The following is an 18,967-nucleotide window of genomic DNA, read 5'->3' as shown; positions in this document are numbered from 1 at the left end:
ACACAATATAACAGAGGGCACGCGGCGTGCAGCAGGTGTGTGGTTAATCAGTCACGGGCTGCAGGAGGGGGGAGGCCTGACTGTACAGGAGCAGGCAGTCTTTTACAACAGCTCATTGCTGTGTCGCAGGGGGGTACGCTTGGCTGAACGCCCGACACGGTGGGATTCTTTTAGAGGATGCACCACTGCTAGGATCAGACAGGGGTTGAGGGGTCAGGGGGGTAAACGGGGCTTGTGCATGCTGGGCTGCAGTGGAATGGACGCAGGTGCTCCACGTGATCTACGATTAATCTCCCCTTTATGACGAATGAGAGAGGGCCCCTGAAAAGCATGAATGAGACTCATAAGCCCCCTGCAATTATGCTGAACCACAATGACGTGCTGGAGTGCTCGGAGTAGGATTCATACAACCATTTGCATAATGCACCTCACTGAACCAAGTATCCACACACTGGATGATTTATAAGGAGCAGAGAGCGACAAACCAGAGGCTGCCGGTTCTGGGTTAGTGTTAGGAACAGGTTTTATTTTTGTTTGGGATGTTCTACAACATCTAACATACATTTAAACATATAATATAAATATATAAAATATCTTTTCTTGCAGGATCATTCTGAAGGAGGTTCCGGTTCACCGTCTTCATGGATTATAGACCCGAGTCCGTCATGTGACATGTTCAGATCTGCCCATTCTCCCTGCATGTCCAATCACGGTACAGTATCCCTTAAACCTCACCAGAAAATAATTATTTCTCTTGATCAGTGTGCTGCTATGAAATATTACCTCTCCATTTAAACTAGTGCTCTCTCTTTCTCTCTCTCTCTCTCTGAAGAGCCTATAACAACAATAGTTAATCAATACAAGAGCCCGTCTTCACCATTAGCGTCTGATCCAGTAAAAGCCCACTCAGTTCCCGTCTGCTCTGGTTTATGAGGAGCCATTGTCTCCTCACTGTCAGCTCTGTGTTTGGCGTTCCCTCACCTCCGGTACACTTAAGCCCGCTAATCCTTGCTTGGGCCAGCTGGCTCGCGGTATCACCTTCACCTGTGTGGCCGGCTTGTGTACATTCATGAGTGATGGTTCAGAAGCAGCGCTTACTGTACGGACCACAAACACTGGAAAGCTGGCAGTGCGAGACGGGAAAAAGGTCGACGAACATGGAAATGTGAGCAACCCTTGAGCTAATAGCTGGCTCTTTTCCCTCCCATCTACATTTCACCACATCTGTCAGACTTTCTCTCCGGTGACTCCCTCGTCCAGCATCAGTCATCGTTCTATAACGCTAATCGTCCATGGTGTGCTGTCATCCTCGAGGATGTCACAAATGCATCCACCATATCAGAGATTGATATGTCCGAGGGCCGAGCTGCAGCTAACCGTTTAGAGGCACAGTGATGTATCTTTCTGATCCAACATGGCTGATGTTCAAGTTTGCTTGATTATTGTTCTTTTTTTTAATGAAATGCAGGAGTGAAGGAAGGTTGAACTGTAGATAAGGCTCTGCTGTGACAATCTATCAAAACACACTCTTTCCACAAAACTTGCATCACAATGATCCTGCAGGCATTTAAGGTTTCAATGTGCTTCAAAGAAACGTGTTTCTCAGCTGTTGAAGGCCACCTGAAACACCCTCCATCACCTTTCCAAACGTTTATTTATGGAATGATGCATCATCCTGGTTAGCATAAAACGTGATTGCATCACAGGACCTGATTGTGTTTTCAGGGCTGCTGAAAAGTGAAGGCAGCAGTTTTACATGTCAAACCTACATGTCATGGGAATTACTGTCCATCCTGTGAAACCGTTACGTTATTTCAGATTGGACCAAAGAACGGCACCCAGTGTGTGATTTCAGGTAGCACGCTAGCATCACGGGAGCAAAAGAGGGGAAATGTTCAGCCCCTTTCTGCTAAAGCGGTCTAAAGAAATACTATTGAATCGCATTATAGGAAATGTAGAATCGTGCATTTTTTATGTGTTAGCCATTGTATGGACTAAGAATCAGGACATCTCTGCCTGTATGCTTTGTTTGTTTCACATTTCACAGTTTCTTTAAGTCCCTAACATTTACTTCTAGCTGAAAAAATGTTTTTTTTTTTGCACACACACACACACACACACACACACACACACACACAAATCCTTTATCCGTGAGTGGCGGTGCTTTGATTCTTTTGTCCTTGCCGCTACTGTACACCTGATACTATTAAAGATTTGAAACCGTGCTCGCTGCCACTTTCCCCTATAACTCTAAAGCCACCCGAATACATGGAGGTGCAAAAGCACTCTTTTAATTGAAAGGCAAACTTAATGATGAATGATGACTGATTCAGGGGTTTGTTCAAGGGCCCAGGAATGTGTACATTTATATACAGACACTTGTTGACCTCTACTGTGCAGGATGTTACTCATATGTTACTTGTGTGACCACACCCCTGTCATCCCTGGAACGAGTAATGAGTTTTATATCATTTAACAGCCTTTCCTTTACAAAGAGTGATTGATTTATTAGCTTGTTAAACGTATACATTGTACATCCATTGTCGGAGCATACAATGTCTGAGATTCCCTTCAGCTTTAAAATGCAGCTGTTTTAGCTCCTTACACATTTCCCGACAAAGCGCTCCCTGTTTAACTGCCCCGTAGGAATTAGACAAACCGGACTAATGAAGAAAGACGTCACCCAGAGGATCTCGGTGATGGCTTGTGTGCTCTGACCTTTTGGAGGCCAAAGGCATGGTCACACTCTTAGGGAGGAGGAAGGGGAGGGGGGGTCATCAGCAGGGCGTGGAGGGGTCACGCCTGAGGTCACACCGTCTCTCAAAGATGCCCAGTGTGTGGCATGTCTTTGTGTGGATAGGTGAGATTTGGTTACCCTGGAGGTGCGAGCTGTTCAGCCCTTTGAATGGGGCTCCCGAGTAATGGAGGGGATGACCCCATTATGACTCGGCGTATGTGAGACAGTGGAGAAAATGGGCTTGTGGCACCATTTACGTCTGGAATAGTTGATTAGTTCACATGACCAACTGCTGATTAACATTTAGATTTAGGGAAGATAGGTTGAAAATGTATATTTGAGTTGAAATGGTTTAAATTCAATTCATAATTTGTTATTTATTAAGCAAAAGTGCCAAACATTTCTTTTTTTTTTATTTCTATCAGTAAATTTAAAGCTGATTTCATATTAACAATGGATCAAAATGTTATGTGTAATTTTAAGGCTTCAGACAGAATGACAACATAACAGACACCAAGATATCCTCACTTTAAGTACCTGGTATCAGGGAAGCTCCAAAACCACCGTACCCACCGATACATTTCCCATAATGCATTAGAATAACCATTTTTTTGTCTGGAGCCACAGGGAAGACATTATATGATGGTTTCAATGCCCCTTAAACTATTCTTCTGAAAACAGTCCATTTTCAAATTTAAGGATAAGATATTTTACATATCAATGAAGAGCCCGTCTTTGGATAAATCGACCAAAAGTTGATCAATTCTGAGATTAAAGCGAAGCCAGAAATCAGCTGCTAAGTGATGCTTCTTCTCGCCAGTGAGGCTCATGTTAAGACCTTTGTCCATTCCTGCTAATCGGGAATTCATAGGTAGAATAATCCCTCCCCTCATAATTGTTTCATGACTGTTTCCCCGCTGCCCCGGTCACTCCGTGTTCACTCCAGTGTTTAGCATTCAGCTGCTACTAAAGATGTTAGCGTCCAAATGAATGTAGCGATGTGCGGGGCCACAAAGAGCAGTAATCTGAACTGACCCTGGTGAATTGTTCCTGAAAGCTGAGGAAGCTACGGGACAGATTAGCCTCCAGAAAGACAGAGATGGTGCAAGCAGAGATTAGTCGTGTACTAAGCGAGGATCGTTTCCCCCCCAGAAGACCACACACTGACAGTGTAGCCATGTCACCATTGTCTCTAAGCCACAGCCACTGTGGACTCATTGGCTATTGTCTCCGAAATCCTTCAGCGTTTCCCCAAAAACCTGGACTCAAGCTCTTTGATTGGCACTTGTCAGGGCTGATAGAGAGGGTGACGTGTTGGGAAAGGCTTCGATAAAAGAGCCCTGAAAGGAAAATCCCCTTCCCATGAATAATAAATTGGCGAGGATTTTCCTTTTTACTCCACCCTGCTCCTATTCTGCCATTCTTTCAGCAGATAGATGAGTGAAAGCTCTGGGTGGCATCAGTGAATGGCCTCGGCACGCTGATTGTCTCGCTGATGCTCATCCCTTTCTCAAACATGCAAAGAAAGAGATACAAGTCCAACCTTCTTGCCTCTGCGTGGTGTGCAGGATGGTAAAGGGCAGGCGGTGTGTGTGTTGGAGAGTGGGGACGGAGGGTGGGTGGTGTTCGTGTGTGTGTGTGTGTGTGTATTTATTGTCTTCAGCGGCCCTTTTCCAGATCAGCGAGGGGATTTGACTCCACTCGGAGCCAAATCCAGCTATCTGCTGTGTTCAGATGCTGTGGTTGGTATGGTAACCTGCTCTGTGTGTTTTAGATGGGCTCTTGTCTCCAGCTTGAACTGACCAATAATCACTGCTGTGCATTCATGGATTAGGCCGTGTTGGAGGTTAGGATAGGAGGGTTTGGAAGGGAGGAATCCCAACCCTGAATAATTTTAGTAGCAGTTTCGTCCTCTTTAAAGAGTGTGTATTACAGGAACGGTTTGCACTTATCGATTTTAACCAGTGCTGAAATAATGAGTTAAATAATGAGTCAATTATTTCCTCAAGAGGAAATTGATTATCAAAAAGTTTTAACTTGATTTATATTTAGGGTCATTTTGGGCCTGAGCCTGAATCTCTGTCTCTATCCTTCACTAATGACAAGCATGTTATACTATATTAAGATATTTTATAGATTAAACGATTCATAATTTAATTGAAAAATGAAACGGATGAATTAAATTAAATAAATACAAAGATAGATAGATAGATAGATAGATAGATAGATAGATAGATAGATAGATAGATAGATAGATAGATAGATAGATACTTCATTGATCCCGAAGGAAATTTAAGCATCCAGTAGCAATAACATACATAGAACATACATTATACATTAAACATACATTAGAAACTATACAAAAGCTATATAAAAGCTATATAAAAATGTTGCATTGTGGGGAAAAAAAAACACAAGAAATGATGAGTTCTGCTCTCTCTCGATGAACTCATTTCTCATCCCGTTGTCTGTTTTGGTGACATTGAGCCTCCAGCAGGACGTTGAGGCTGACGGGAGCGTGTGATTGTGTGCAGTGTGGTGGAAGACGGCCTGTCCAATGAGACGTGGCTCCATCAATCTGGGCTGCTGACCTCCGTCCGCTCACTGACGGGACACATGAATCCACGCCACCCAGTCAGGAAGGCTTGATGAATCGGCTGCCTGTCACCTACTCGACTGGTCAAGCTTTCTCCCCCTAATGAATCCAACCATCTCCCAATGCATCGCATTTGAATTATCGCTCCTGTTGCACACACGAGCAACGCTCACGCTGTAAAAGTAAAGAAAAGAGTCCCAAACTTTTCATGGAAAGGTTATAAAAGACATTCGGAGACCTCCTTAAGCTCGAGTCTGCATTGATGGTGCTCTTTGTCTCAGCTCTGCTACACCAAGAAGTGTATTCTGTCCACTTTATATTCACAGATAATGGGGCTCTTAATTGGCTGGTCAGTGACAAAATGGATGGCTGTTTAAATTTCAGGGAGAGCGTCCGCTCCTTAGTGAGACTCTGAAAGGCCTGAAGGGAGATGTGACTGTGGCTTTTAGGAGAACAATGTGATGGAAATTGGTGTTTATAAAAGGAAGTGAAATGGTTTTAATGATTTTGTATTGAGTGGCTACTTCCTCATAGACGACCAAGACTACGGATGTGTTTTCTCGTTCAGGACTGGTGATTGCCGTGTTTTTATTTAAAAAAAGTTAATCCCTGTGCTGAGCATCAGCAAACAGACTTCATGTATTTTATATTGTATCTCTCTGCTTCAGGTTCGAGCACAGACGAAGGGGGCCCCGCCGAGGAGGAGGCCAATTATCCAGCCTGGGGGGACCAGGTCGGGCCCTCAGCTGAAGGAAGGGGCCTCGGGAGTCTCGACCACAGAACTGATAAGGACAGAAGGCTGGAGGAGAGGAAAACAAAGGTGCTGAACTTGCTTTCCAAACTGGAGGATGAGATGCCAAATAGCAACAACGGTCGCTCCAACTTCGAAGACTGTGAGTTTATTATCGAAGGAAAATTAGATTTAAAAATGAAAACAAAGCACAGCTCATTTTCATATTATTATTATGTTATTTTCTAACATATGTACATCCTAAATATCTATGATTGCCTTGTTGTAGAGCTGCAGCCTGAATGGTTTAAATTCTCTATATTGTGGACTTTTTGTATTTGTGGAGCAAACAAGACATAAAAACCATCTACTTCCACTAAACCAATTAGTAAAGCTATTAACCTAAACCTATCGTAAACTGTTTGCTCACATGAACCCCGGACCTGATCTCCCATCACACACAACTGGGGATCGTCCATGCCGTGTCTCTTGTTTGGTGAAGGTGGTGCCCGGGTCGAACGTTCAGGAGGATTACACCGTCTTCACGTAGCCAGTTCTTAAGTCGGTCATGAACAACTGAGTCCTTTTCCGCTCCTTGAAATTATTTAACGGTTTTGGCGTCGACCCTAACCAGCAGAAGTTTCCGAATCTCATCATTTTCGTGGGCGTCTTTGTGTAAATTATGTTTTTTCCTGTTTTGAATCAGCCGCATAATAGAAACATCATCAGCACGCCCACTCGCTTGCTATGAATTCTCCGGACAATGAGCGGCTTTATTCACACATGGGCTCAATCAGACTTTGTACTGAGGAGCTGGCAGGCTAAAGTCTGTTTAATGTTCGGTCCAACTGAACTGATATATACAGCTCCTCCAGGTGATGTCTATACGTTCAGTGCATACAGGGCCTTCAAATACCATATGAGGTCACCAGTTAAGAAGACTACAATATTCCACATTCCCTTCTTCCCAAGTGCTATTAATAGCATATATCACTCTAGCTGCACTATTTGCATTATATATGTGCTCGGTATATGAATTCCCATTTCCCTGCTCTCCCCCTGTGTTTTATTGTTACCAATAAAGATACCCCAGATGACGCCATTAGCCAATACAGCTAAGCTCAACATATGACAACCTCCACATGAGGTTACTGTACTTAACCTCCAGTCTTGAAGCCACGGATGCTTCACGGTTGGTTTGGGTCAAATTTAAATGATCTTGTCAACAGAATGTCATTCATTTTAAGGCTTCTGGGGTCGATTACTGTCTATTGGCTCATTAAAACTCCACTGGAGACTTCAATGAAGCAGCTGAGGAGATTTTGATTAAAAAATCAATAATTTTAATAAATAGATATAAGAAGACAGAGATCCCAGTTGAAGAGAATCAAGGGTTTCCCAACTCAGCCATATTTGAAGGCTAAATGGAACTCTGCTTGCCATCGCGCTTCTTTGTCTTCTTCTTTGTTTTGAGGTCACACAAAAGACTGCGAGCAAAAACACAAACGGCCGACACATTTACCAACACTCCTCTCGACTCTAAAAATGTCCCCTCAATTACAGCACTTGATTTGTTATAGAATTGCCTTTTTTTTGCATATGGGAGTTTAGCCAGGAGTTCTCCAGTTTTCCTCAAGTGCCTAATTTCTGGCATCCAAGCCTTTGTGAGTGGGCCGGCGCCGGCGGGTCCGACAATAAGCGTCCACACCTCAGGTCAAGGCAGAGGGGCTGGCCCTCTGCAGAGGTCAGGCAGGTCAGAGTTGTCCCGTGAGTGCTGGCACCCATGAATGGGACTGATTGGACAGGTTTGTTCAGACGATAATCAAGCAGGATGAAGAACGCTGCAGCTGTTTCACTACTCTGCTGCTAGATTATTACTAATGCAAAGCTTTTGTTATTACAGGAACATGGACTCTGGTGTCCTTGTATTCATGTTAATACCAGGTGGAGTTTTACAAAGTGATGTCAGGCTACAGGTTGGTTTAGAGATGCAGGGTTACATTTACGATAACGCTAGTAGCAGGGGCTTTATGGTGATGACAGTGTGTCCATGGGAATTATCTCAACAAGTTAGAAAAGATATTCATGTTCCCCAGAGGATGAATCCGAATGTTTTTGGTGCTCCCGTGACTTTTCCTCTAGCGCCACCATGTGATTGATATTTGTGAATGGTTTTCCATTAACGTTCATGTTCCCACAAGGATGAATTGAATTGTAATAACATTAGCTATCCTCTGTTTATTTAGAGCCAGTGTCAGGTCCACATTTGGGGGTTTTGACCAAATGTGTGTAAAGCTAATGCTATTCTCATCAGGTTCAGCTGGGCTTTGGGTTTAGTACTAATTTGCAAATGTTTGCATGCTTACATACTAAACTAGCACAGAGAAATTGGTTAACATTACATCTGCTAAATAGCGTGTTAGCATTGTCCTTGTGAGCACTGAGTTTTTAAAAAATCAATAACTGACAATAAATAAGTGTAGGTGAGGGTTAGATTTGGGTCGATATCCTATGACACACAGACCAGAGAGCCCTTTCTCTCATTTATCAATAACAAACAATGTTATTAAGATGAATTATTAGATTTAGGCTTAAAGGACATTTAATGAAGTGTTTACTGATATGATCCTCATTTTCACGCCTGAATATTCACCAGTGTCCTTTTGTATTGTTAAGTTGTGTGTGTGTGTGTGTGTGTGTGTGTGTGTGTGTGTGTGTGGACTACCTCTTCTCCAGACACTTGTAACTATGGCCCCTCATTAGGCCCTGAAAGGGCTGAGATGCCTCTATGTTATTGTCTTTTTCGGTCCAGCACTGACCACTTGCCAAAGGATTCCCAAAATAGAGAATCCCCCCAACCACCAGACACGCACACACACACACACACACACACACACACACACACACACACACACACACACACACACACACACACACACACACACACACAAGCACACACACGCACATACACGCACACGCACACACTCCCAACGTTCACTTCCTGAACTCTGCCACCATCCATCCATTCAACTCGGTGACCCTCCAGGTCATCATCAGACGGCGTTGCTGCCATGCGGCTCGTGTTTGGAGTGAGCAGAGGATACGTACATAATCACAGAGAGCAGTTGTAATTATGTTTTCAGGACGAGATGAGTCGTGTCAAACCTGCTCCCACTGTACATTTGTAATACTGACATCAGTGAGCTGCATTTCAAAGCTGTGAGGTACTATGATTATGTTGGGTATTGGTGCAAACCATAATCTAAGAAAAAAGAACTTGAATTCTTTCATTTTTTTGTATTTCCATATATGGTATACCACCTGATCAACATGTTTCCCTGTTTTGGTCATTCAAAACCAGAAAAGCTGGTGCTGTTTTGTTTTATTTATTAGCGCTTATCAAATATCAAGACCCAAGTTGATTGTCATGTTATCGTTATTTAAGTAAATGAATCTGAAGTTTAGCCCACATCCATCCAACTAAACTTCTGTTTCCAGGATAATTAAAATGTTCGCTTTAGTTCATGAGCTTTATCTTTACTCACAGCCATTCCTTGCGAGTGTCTGTTGGGGAAGCTTATTGGCTCATTCCTTAGCTACTTCCATCCTCAGCTCTTGAAAAAAAAAACAATGTATTTTATTCTTTCAAGTGAGCTGCTAGATTTAGTCGACCAACGTGGAATTTTATTTCTCACCGGCAAGTATGCAACCCTTATTGAGCCCTGGTTTCATATTTGTGTTTATCTATTCTGCTACAGTGGCTTCTTCCAGTGGAGTTTGCTTGTCGACCATATTGGAAAAAGCCCTGAGAGGTTATTGGGTGATAATTCAGTGTTATTGCATATTATTTCTCTGTATATATACAGTAGTACATTGTCTTATATAGATATTGTGGTTCACATGCTATTTCAAATCAGTTAAAGCATGATATCTGAAATAAAAGGACTTAGATTCTTTTTTTAATCATACAGTTTATTTTTAGAAAAATGGTTCAAAACATTCAACATTCAACCCCGATCATTAGCTTCAGTTTTTTTTTAGTTTAAAGCGACTGTAATCAGTATCAATATACAGTATATTAAAAAAAATCAAACAAGTATATTTAAGAGGTCACCCATAGCGACAAACCCACAGATAATTACATCTCACTGCAGCTTCTTCAGCTTTACTGAACATTTCAGCTACTTTCATCTCATTGTTTATGTTTTCTGGCCTGATCAGGCGTCAAAAGTTCTGAAAAGTAAAGCCAACGCTGAAGTGCCTTAAACTTACATTCTCTCTTTTCCAACTCTTCTGGGTGCAAAAAGAAGTATGATTGCATAGAAGTCTATGAGAAAATGATCCTATTCTCTCTTGATATATTATCTCAGTAAACATTGTAAATGTGAGTTTATGGTCTGGATCGCTAGTTTCAAGTCTTAAATGAACTATTATGCAGGGAATGCTTTAGGGCTACCTTGTGATTTAAATCACTACCACAAAACCAATGCAACTCACTGCTTATCTACAGTCTGTGGGCCTGAAACTGTTTGGTTTCACTCTCACTGCTCTCACAGTGGCAAAAAAAAACAAAAGGTCTAAACCCCCACAAAACACTTTATCTTGCACAGCAGCACGAATGCTAATGTTGCTTTAAATCTGCTGGGTGTGTGAGTAGCCAACTGAAATGTGATAATGCTGCATGTCGGTGTTTACAGCTTGTTTTGTGCTCTGTCCCCCCAGTAAAATATCAAGACGCTTCTAAAATAATAGTTTGGATATTCATATTTTTTTTTTTACAAGTATTTTATTTAAGTACTGCCAATTTCTAAAAGGCATTTTTGCCTCGTGGCCCCATAATATGTGACCGTGGTGGACAACCAGGCTGAGGACGTGGAGATCAGGGTGATACTGACGTCAGGTGCGTTGTCCTTTGTGTGTCGCCTGTTAACCAGCGACTGCGTGCTGCGTGAGGGACTCTGTGGGCTGAGGTCTCTGATGAACGTCAATGTTGATGTGGAACACCTGGCGGCCTTGAAGCCAGCCGCGCGTTGACCCCGCCCACCACCATCACCAGCCTTTATTACCGTCTTCCACTTGTGGGTGGAGATCAGACCTAATTGTTGTTTTTCAAACGGCGAATGAGCCAAAAAAAAAAAAACCCAAGTACTGCCGACCAAATGAACAAGAAAGACCAGTCGCTTAAAAGAGAGATGAAAGGAGGTTACGGCCATTAGTGTGAGCTGTTTGTGAATGTGCGTGTGCAGGGGGGGTCTCTAGTGCGTGTTTGGGTACAGTGCCTTTATGTAACCTTTGTTTGCTCAGCCTTTGCTCTGGAATACCTCTATGTATTTACCATCAGTCCAGAATGACTGGGCAAACAAACAGCTTGTCTATTGATGAGCGGCGGCGTGGAATATGCTCGCTGTATTCACAAGAGAGAGAGAGAGAAAGGGAAGGGGTAGTGGGAGAGAGAGCAAAGTAAATCTGTCAAAGGGTCTATTATATGATGTCCAAACAGAGAGCGCCCTCCACAATGGCCTTATTAATGGCACAATGTCGAGGAGCGGCGGGGCAATAATAGCAGATGATTTTGCTTTGTGAGGTTATCTCTGGAGATCTGCTATTGCAATACAACAGATGATTTGGACTCTCGGGGGCATATCAGTGTGGATCAGCAGCAAGAGCTGATTGGGCGTGGGCGTGTGTGTGTGTGTGTGCGTGTGCCACGCTTAAAGTGTGTGTGCAATAAGTTGTGGTCTGTGGTGAGGCCGATGGCGTGCAGCCAGAGACACAGGAGTGTGGCGGCTACGTGTGTCTTTGTTTGTTTTCCTACCAGAGCTTCCCCCTCCCTTCAACACACACACACACACACACACACACACACACAAACACACACACACACACACACACACACACTCCTGGTCTTTTTGGAAATGCAGGGGGAGTTGCGCGTTCATGGGGCAACAACAGCGCCTGCAGGAGAATGCTGCCAAATATTGTCACCCTCTTTTAGATTGTCGTACCCTCTCAAGAGACACGTTGCCAGATTCTGCTTTGAAAACCCATAGTGAGAATATTGATATACCTGTATTTAGTATTTGTAAAAAGTATTCTCTCTTGTCATTGAAACCCCTTTTAGGAAGCTGTCACCGCTAAAAAGTGAATTCCTGTAAAACTTCAATGAAAAGCCCCAATCAGACGTCCCTTCTACTCGCACGTTGTGACAAATAAACGCAGGTCTCAGTTCGAGGCCTGGACATTTGTGTCAATGCAGACATGCTACACATCACTAGATTGGATAGATTCTCTACCATTCAGTTAGTTTTACAGAAACCATCAGCACCAAAGTGTATTTACCGTCAGGATAAACAAGAGACGGAAAAAGGTTGTGAAGCTCTGATAACGTCTGAATGTGTGTCCATTCCTTAATGATTCATATCCTTTATTCTGTTAGGATCCACCAAAATAATCCCACTTTAACTGACATGAACAATAGGTTTTCTTCTTCTTGAACCGTGTTGTTGGGTATGCTTGTTTTTGTTACCTTGCTGGCTACAAAAGAAGAGTCCCATCCTTTCTCTGTTTAGTTTTCATCCCTTTTCCTCTCAGAAAGCCAAAAGGCTCCGTGTCGACGGGCAGGAGGGTTTTAAGAGGAGAGAGGGGTAATGCATCAGTATGCATACTGGATCAGATGAATGATTAATTAATTAAAGGCCCATCCAAACCAGGATTAGTAGGTACATTTTCTAATCTGCCACTTAAGTTCAGACAAATAAAACTACTTTGTTAGGATGAACTGGAGATCATGGTCATGGTTAAAACCAAGTTCAAGTTCAACGCACCACTAGAGACGCTCGTGTGTAAAACGTAAAAATGTGTTTTTTATGTTATTGCTCCAACAGGCTCGTCCTTCTGTGAACCTGTATTACCTGCATACCTCAGTGCAGAATTGTGTTTAATGGGTAGAAAATGAGGTGTAGTAGCGTGCCGCTAACAATGTACTTCCCTGATGGAAGTTTTCATGTTTTTGTTGTTTTACAACATGGAATAAAAGTAGAATTAATATTTCTGATGCCTATCAACAGAAAAAGACACTTAAATGCAAAGTGAAATCAGATATCTAAATATTATAACGATTAATCAGAAATCACAAAAAGCCACATAAGATATGGGCCCCAAAATGGTTGAGATTCATTGCTCTGCACATCGTAAATAGGAAGTGATTTTGTTTAGTATGCCTTCATATTCTTTATACATTGATTATAAACGTGGGAGCATCACTCCTGGGAACGTAAAGTTAATGTGCAGTTTTACTGTTCGAAACAGGGACTCGGTTTACTTATCCTTTAATCTTAATCCTTTAATCTTCACAGGCTCGGTTAAGTGTGTATGGCATACATTTCTACTGCGTCATCGCATCAAACTCAGTAAAAACGGACGTTTAAATAAACTTCACTCTGATAGAAGGATGAGTACGAAACCACGACATCACACTGACAGCTACAAACCACTGTTTAGCTGCTGTCCGTGTGCACATCGTCTCGTTGCTTCGTCGGCCTTCAAACCTGCTCAGTCACTTCTACTTCCCCTCCTGCTGGTTTGCTTTTCCTGTAACACTTTTGTCAGATAAGATTTCAGTCTTTACCTTTGATGTGACGCCTGTTAAAAAACGCCCAACAATAGCTCATTCCGACTATTGTGAAACGATATGCTTGGCCTGGTTTTCAGGTCCGCGTTGGCGCTGGAGACCTCTCACCTCCTTATCTCACAGAACCACACTTCATATTTTATAACTTTGTCTCATCGCCTTAATGTAGATTCACAGCATCATCACATGTTGTAGGACTTACACCCAAAACATCCCTTAAGCTAATTTCTCATTTGCTGCAGTTAAAGATCAGTTGAGACTCTGTTTGTCTCCGTGTGTGTGTGTGTGTGTGTGTGTGTGTGTGTGTGTGTGTGTGTGTGTGTGTGTGTGTGTGTGTGTGTGTGTGTGTGTGTGAGAATAGTATTTGCTCTAAATTTGCGCTCTTAATCACATATTTTAGGGCCATATATGTGGGCCATGTTGCACTCTGATATTCTTCTGCTATTAAAAAAAGGGGGTCACCTCCGCTCCACTGCTGAATGTGACCTTTGTTAAAGGAATTGTGGGACACTTTATACAGTGTGATGATGAGCAGAAACAAAAGTCTGGGATTAAGCGGGAAAGAGAGCAGCAAACAAGTGAACTCGTTAAAAAAAAACACACACAATAGACCCCTGTGTGTGTGTGTGTGTGTGTGTGTGTGTGTGTGTGTGTGTGTGTGTGCCTGTGTGTTTGTGTGTGTGTGTGTGCCTGTGTGTGTGTGTGTGTGTGTGTGTGTTAGTTTTAAATTGCACCCTAGCTCTCTGACACTGTTTGACAAGTCAGTGATGAAGGTTCACTCTAATAAAATTAAATCAAATTTTAATTAAAGCACCAAACTAGTCAGTAGAGCTGGGTGTGATTTAAATGTTTTTCAATACTGATTACACGAAATTCACAATCACTCGCCTCAGTTTTTGGGTCACAGTTCTGTAAAATGCTAACAAATAAGGCATTCATATACTGGCATATTGCCCCCCCTTAGGATCATGAAATACTTCTGATAGCGTAATCCTCCATCATAAGACTCTGATTAACTTAAACTCGTTGCTTAGATACGACAGACTAAAATACTCACTTTGATCATTCGCTTTATGTATCGTCTAAGATGAGCTTTGTTCACACATATGCAGCGATAAACATAAGTTACTTTGGCTCAGTGTGAATCTGCAGTGGGAGGAGCCTGAAAGCCATGAGGAGAATAATTGGTCTCTGAATTTTTGTTGTTTCGCTCCGCCAATCGACACATTCGGGTGATGCCGTCGTAAATCAAAATGTCTGAAGTGAATCCACAGATGAACCCGACTTGAGTTTAACAGAGTCGGCCCACAGTTTCGTGGTCCATTGAGCTTAATTAAACCGACTAACTGGGCTAAACATCCGTTAACTTCCCCAGTACGCTGCTGACTGGAGCTCCTAGTACTGTAAAGCTGAATGATGCTGGTTATTTACAAGCTTGTCGTTCTGAAAAGTGAAGCCAACCCTGAAATGCCTTAATTCTCTCTACTGGCCATCAGGGGGCGAGTCATCTGGTTGCAAAAACAAGTCAAATTGTATGGAAGTCTATGAGAAAATGCCCCTACTTCTTCCTGCACGTCCTGCATATTGGCTGGGGGGTTACACCCCCACACAGGGGCTGAATGCTCTTTGCTGATGAATCCTGAACACAGCAAAGCAAAGAGGGCAGAGTCTCTGCAGATACAGACACCACACACACCTAATGAGTGATGATTAGTTCGACATTTTTAAGGGAATTATTGCATATTATACCTTTTATACTAATGGCTAACTTTTTTCATTTAACAATAGCCAAACTTCTTAAATCAATATATCAAACTCAGATCTAAAATGGCAAAATTATGAATCTAACAATACATTTTAACGGAATCTTTCAATATTAGTGCTACTGAGACATTTCAGGCTGTACCCCCCAAAAAAGCATTCAGGTCACAAAAGGAAATATAAATCATACACAGATGAGTACCAATATTTGTCAGACGAGCAGTCAGCGGTGTTTTTCACCTGTCAGCTGCAGACATTGAAAACGACGTCCATGTGTGCGTTAAATGAGTTGTGACCCGCGGCTGTTTGCACGAGCGGTGACTCCGCACGAGAAAAAGGCACAAAACAGGAAAACAAACGCCAGTGAAAGAGTGAACCTCCCTGCTCATCATCATCATGGCCCCATTCTTCCTCTCTCAATTGCAACTGAATCGCCTCGGTCTCATTACAGATTATGGCCTCAACAGAGTGACTCTCCCCTTTCTCTCGCCTTTCTCCACACAGTCCCTCTCTTGATTAACATTTTCTGCTAGGCTTCACACCAAAGGCACAACCTGTGCTCTTTAAAGGCAGGGTGAAAAAAAAGCCATCAAGCGCTGGAGTGGAATCAGATAAGGCTATCAGGCAGGAGGCTTTACTGCCTCGGCTTTGTCCTGCTCCTCCACCCGCCCTCGCTTCCTCCCTCAATCTCTCACTCCACTGCACCTTTTGTCCGGCTGATTCCCTGACGGAGTGCTCCCTTCAGCCAGGGACCCCCGACCTTCTCCAGTGTGTGTGTGTGTGTGTGTGTGTGTGTGTGTGTGTGTTGTAGTGCAGACAAGAACAGGCGAGGTTGTGGTCAGGGCTGATGTTGAGGTTGAACTTCCTTAAACTCTGCGTCATTCGGTAAACACTCTATTCTTTAGTCCCAGTTACCATCACAGTTTATATCATAGAAGTGTTAGATTTATGATGTGATCAAACAAAAATGTTTACATTTTACAGCTGGAAATAAACTTGTCTGTACTCTCTGGGGGACAAACTACATAATGCTGACACTGTTTGAAAAGATGTTTGTGCAATTCTATACTTCAGTTTATTGTCAGTTATCAGCTGACATATATATGCAATTAGATAATATTATTTTATACAGGTTTGGTTGGGCTTTTACTGGTACTGATCGGTGGCCCAGATGATTTGATCTTAACAGACGGTTGTTTCGTACGCAAACCTTTACAGAGACGTGCTTTTGAATTATTATTTTATTTTTTACATGTTTTAAAGGGGTTTCGGTGATCCCACCACTGTCTAATGTCTCCCAAGAGCAATCCATGTCTGCCCACTGTGGTGGAGGTACAGGGTGAAAAAAGAGAAAAGCAGACCAAGTATGGACTCGAGATGAACATACTACATTCTCCAGACGATAAACATATAATACAGCTCACTCTCATATTAGTATAGAGTGCTGTAGGGATGGTTATGGGTTGGATGCCTTCGTGGTTAACACAAGCTTAATATATCCTAACATTTTGTTCTACAACATAAAATACATCAGTAAATACCCCACTCGTGAATTTTTAACCTTTAAGTGGCTAAATGAGTCTGCGTCATGATGCCATCTAGTCTGCCTTTAGCTCAGTGGTCCTGACCTGAAGTCATGTGACCTTGGTTTGTTTTCTAGCCTAATGTTAGCGTTTCACTCCTGGCAATCCACAAATGACAGAAGTGTTGTCTATTTGTGAATATTATCTTGCTGAATGAAGCGTTTGTTTGCCACAGAGCTTATCTTATGCAGTGATCTAAAAGTCCCGTTGGCGTTTTGCGGAGGGAGCGACGCTGTCTTCCAGTTTGGCCTACAAAACATGCATCAATGACTTTAAGATGAGGGAACCACACTGCAATCATTCTGACTCATTTCAGGGTTTTGGGACTCATTTCTGCAGCACTCTATTACATCATTTCAACAAAAAGTGAACATTATAGGCATCATGAAAGTACAACTGTACCCTAATAATGTGGATACTGTTTATATATTTATTCTCATACTCTCAATCTGCTAATGAATTAATTATTTAAGTATGTTCAGAAATGGAAACTATATTAAAAGTGAATTTTAATTTAGGAAGTTAGGTTGAGGCACCAAAAGCACTTAGTTAGGTTTAGAAAAAGAGTAACTAACGACTCGGGAGTGATAAACAGGTCACATGACTATCGTTATGATGTTAATAACGACTGATGTGAAACGTCTCCGTCTTTTAACAGCAGTCTCCTGGTCCAAAGTGAGCATGGCTGTCAGACGCCAAGGAGCGCTGACCCAGCTGCACTATTTGATGTTGGGTGAGAACGGGTTGTGATAATACGTCTGTAATCCCCCCAATAGAGGGTCTAATATTCATAAACTACCAAAGGTCAGCGCCGCTCCAAGAGGTCACAACTCCTCCAGATGGTCGGGGAACCTTAGTCTGCCTCGACGTGAAAGAGTGAAGGTGGATCCATTCACTTTCACATAAGCTGCCATTTCACTCCAGCAAATTGACCGGTGCACTGATCCACTGTGTGAATGTGCGCTGGTGTCTCTTTTGAAGGGAGAGGACTTTTCAATCTGGTCCCATGCAGGCTGAGCTGGGGCTGCATGTGCTGCTCCCGATCCTCCTCGTCCTGCAGCCCCTTTCTCATCCCAGATATTTGCAAACAGATGCACGGAGCTGGTCCGCAGGTTCCTTTTTGATCAATCAAGCTTTAACAAGTCAAGTTGACTAGATACGAATGTAACATTTTGCATGTGAAAGGACGGAGCTGGGGAAGGCCTGGTTTCGATTAGACCTAAGCTGATAAATGGTGGATTCAAACAGCCCCCTGCTATTGCAGAGAAACCCCAGAGGTCCAGGGGTTTAAGTCCAGGCTGATATCAACTCTGTTGCTCCTCTTTCTTCTCCAAACCAATGAATAGATTAATTATTCAGTAGACTCATTCTCATCTCCTAAATTGAAGTGGCAGCAGCTTAAAAGCCCCCTTTTTGTACCCCCTCTTTTTTTCCAAGCCACTCTCCCTCCCAAATTTGCCTACTGGAATATTCATGGGTGTGGATAGCCTCAGGTTTTCCCCCTCAAATGATCATTTTATATTGGAGACCTTAACATTACATTGGAGTTAAATAGGGTGCAGTATTTAGCAACAAATGCTAAAAGAATTTAGGGAGAAGTTTTTGACGATTCATAAGAAGGTTTCACTTATTTCTGTATGTGATAATCTGTTTTAAAGTCTCAAATATAAACCCAAACTTCTCTGAAAAATCAAAGAAAAAATCATGACAGTTAATTCATCTAAAACAAAGAAATGTCTTCTTGTTTGAGAAGATCTACAGATCATTTTTGGCATTTGTGCTTGTAAAATTGACTATTTCTTTGCTTTTTATCATTTTGTACCATCCAGTATTTCTTAGTCACTTTTCATGTTCACTCATTCATACTGTCATAATGTGCCACAACAGTAATTACCTTTCCCCTGATAAAGGAGAATATTGTGGTTCATTT

The 18,967-nt window shown here is 42.5% G+C and overlaps 1 protein-coding gene across 5 annotated transcripts in view; it reads left to right on the top strand.

Moving 5' to 3' along the window:
- LOC311032026 (uncharacterized protein) overlaps positions 1-18,967 on the top strand; it is a 56,370-nt gene that overhangs the window by 23,644 nt on the left and 13,759 nt on the right. For all 5 annotated transcript variants that reach the window (XR_014599137.1, XM_084038632.1, XM_084038631.1 and 2 more), the window contains 2 exons: positions 607-712; positions 6,002-6,226. Coding sequence is in view for 4 of the 5 variants with exons in the window: in XM_084038632.1 (XP_083894758.1) it covers positions 607-712; positions 6,002-6,226 (331 nt within the window). In the remaining variant the exon portion in view is untranslated. The remainder of the gene's footprint in view (positions 1-606; positions 713-6,001; positions 6,227-18,967) is intronic.

The sequence above is a fragment of the Eutrigla gurnardus genome (genome assembly GCF_963514095.1).
Source record: "Eutrigla gurnardus genome assembly, chromosome: 21".
Classification (NCBI taxonomy): Eukaryota; Metazoa; Chordata; class Actinopteri; order Perciformes; family Triglidae; genus Eutrigla; species Eutrigla gurnardus.
Note: the sequence above shows the minus strand (reverse complement) of the source record. Positions and strands in the feature narration are given on the sequence as shown.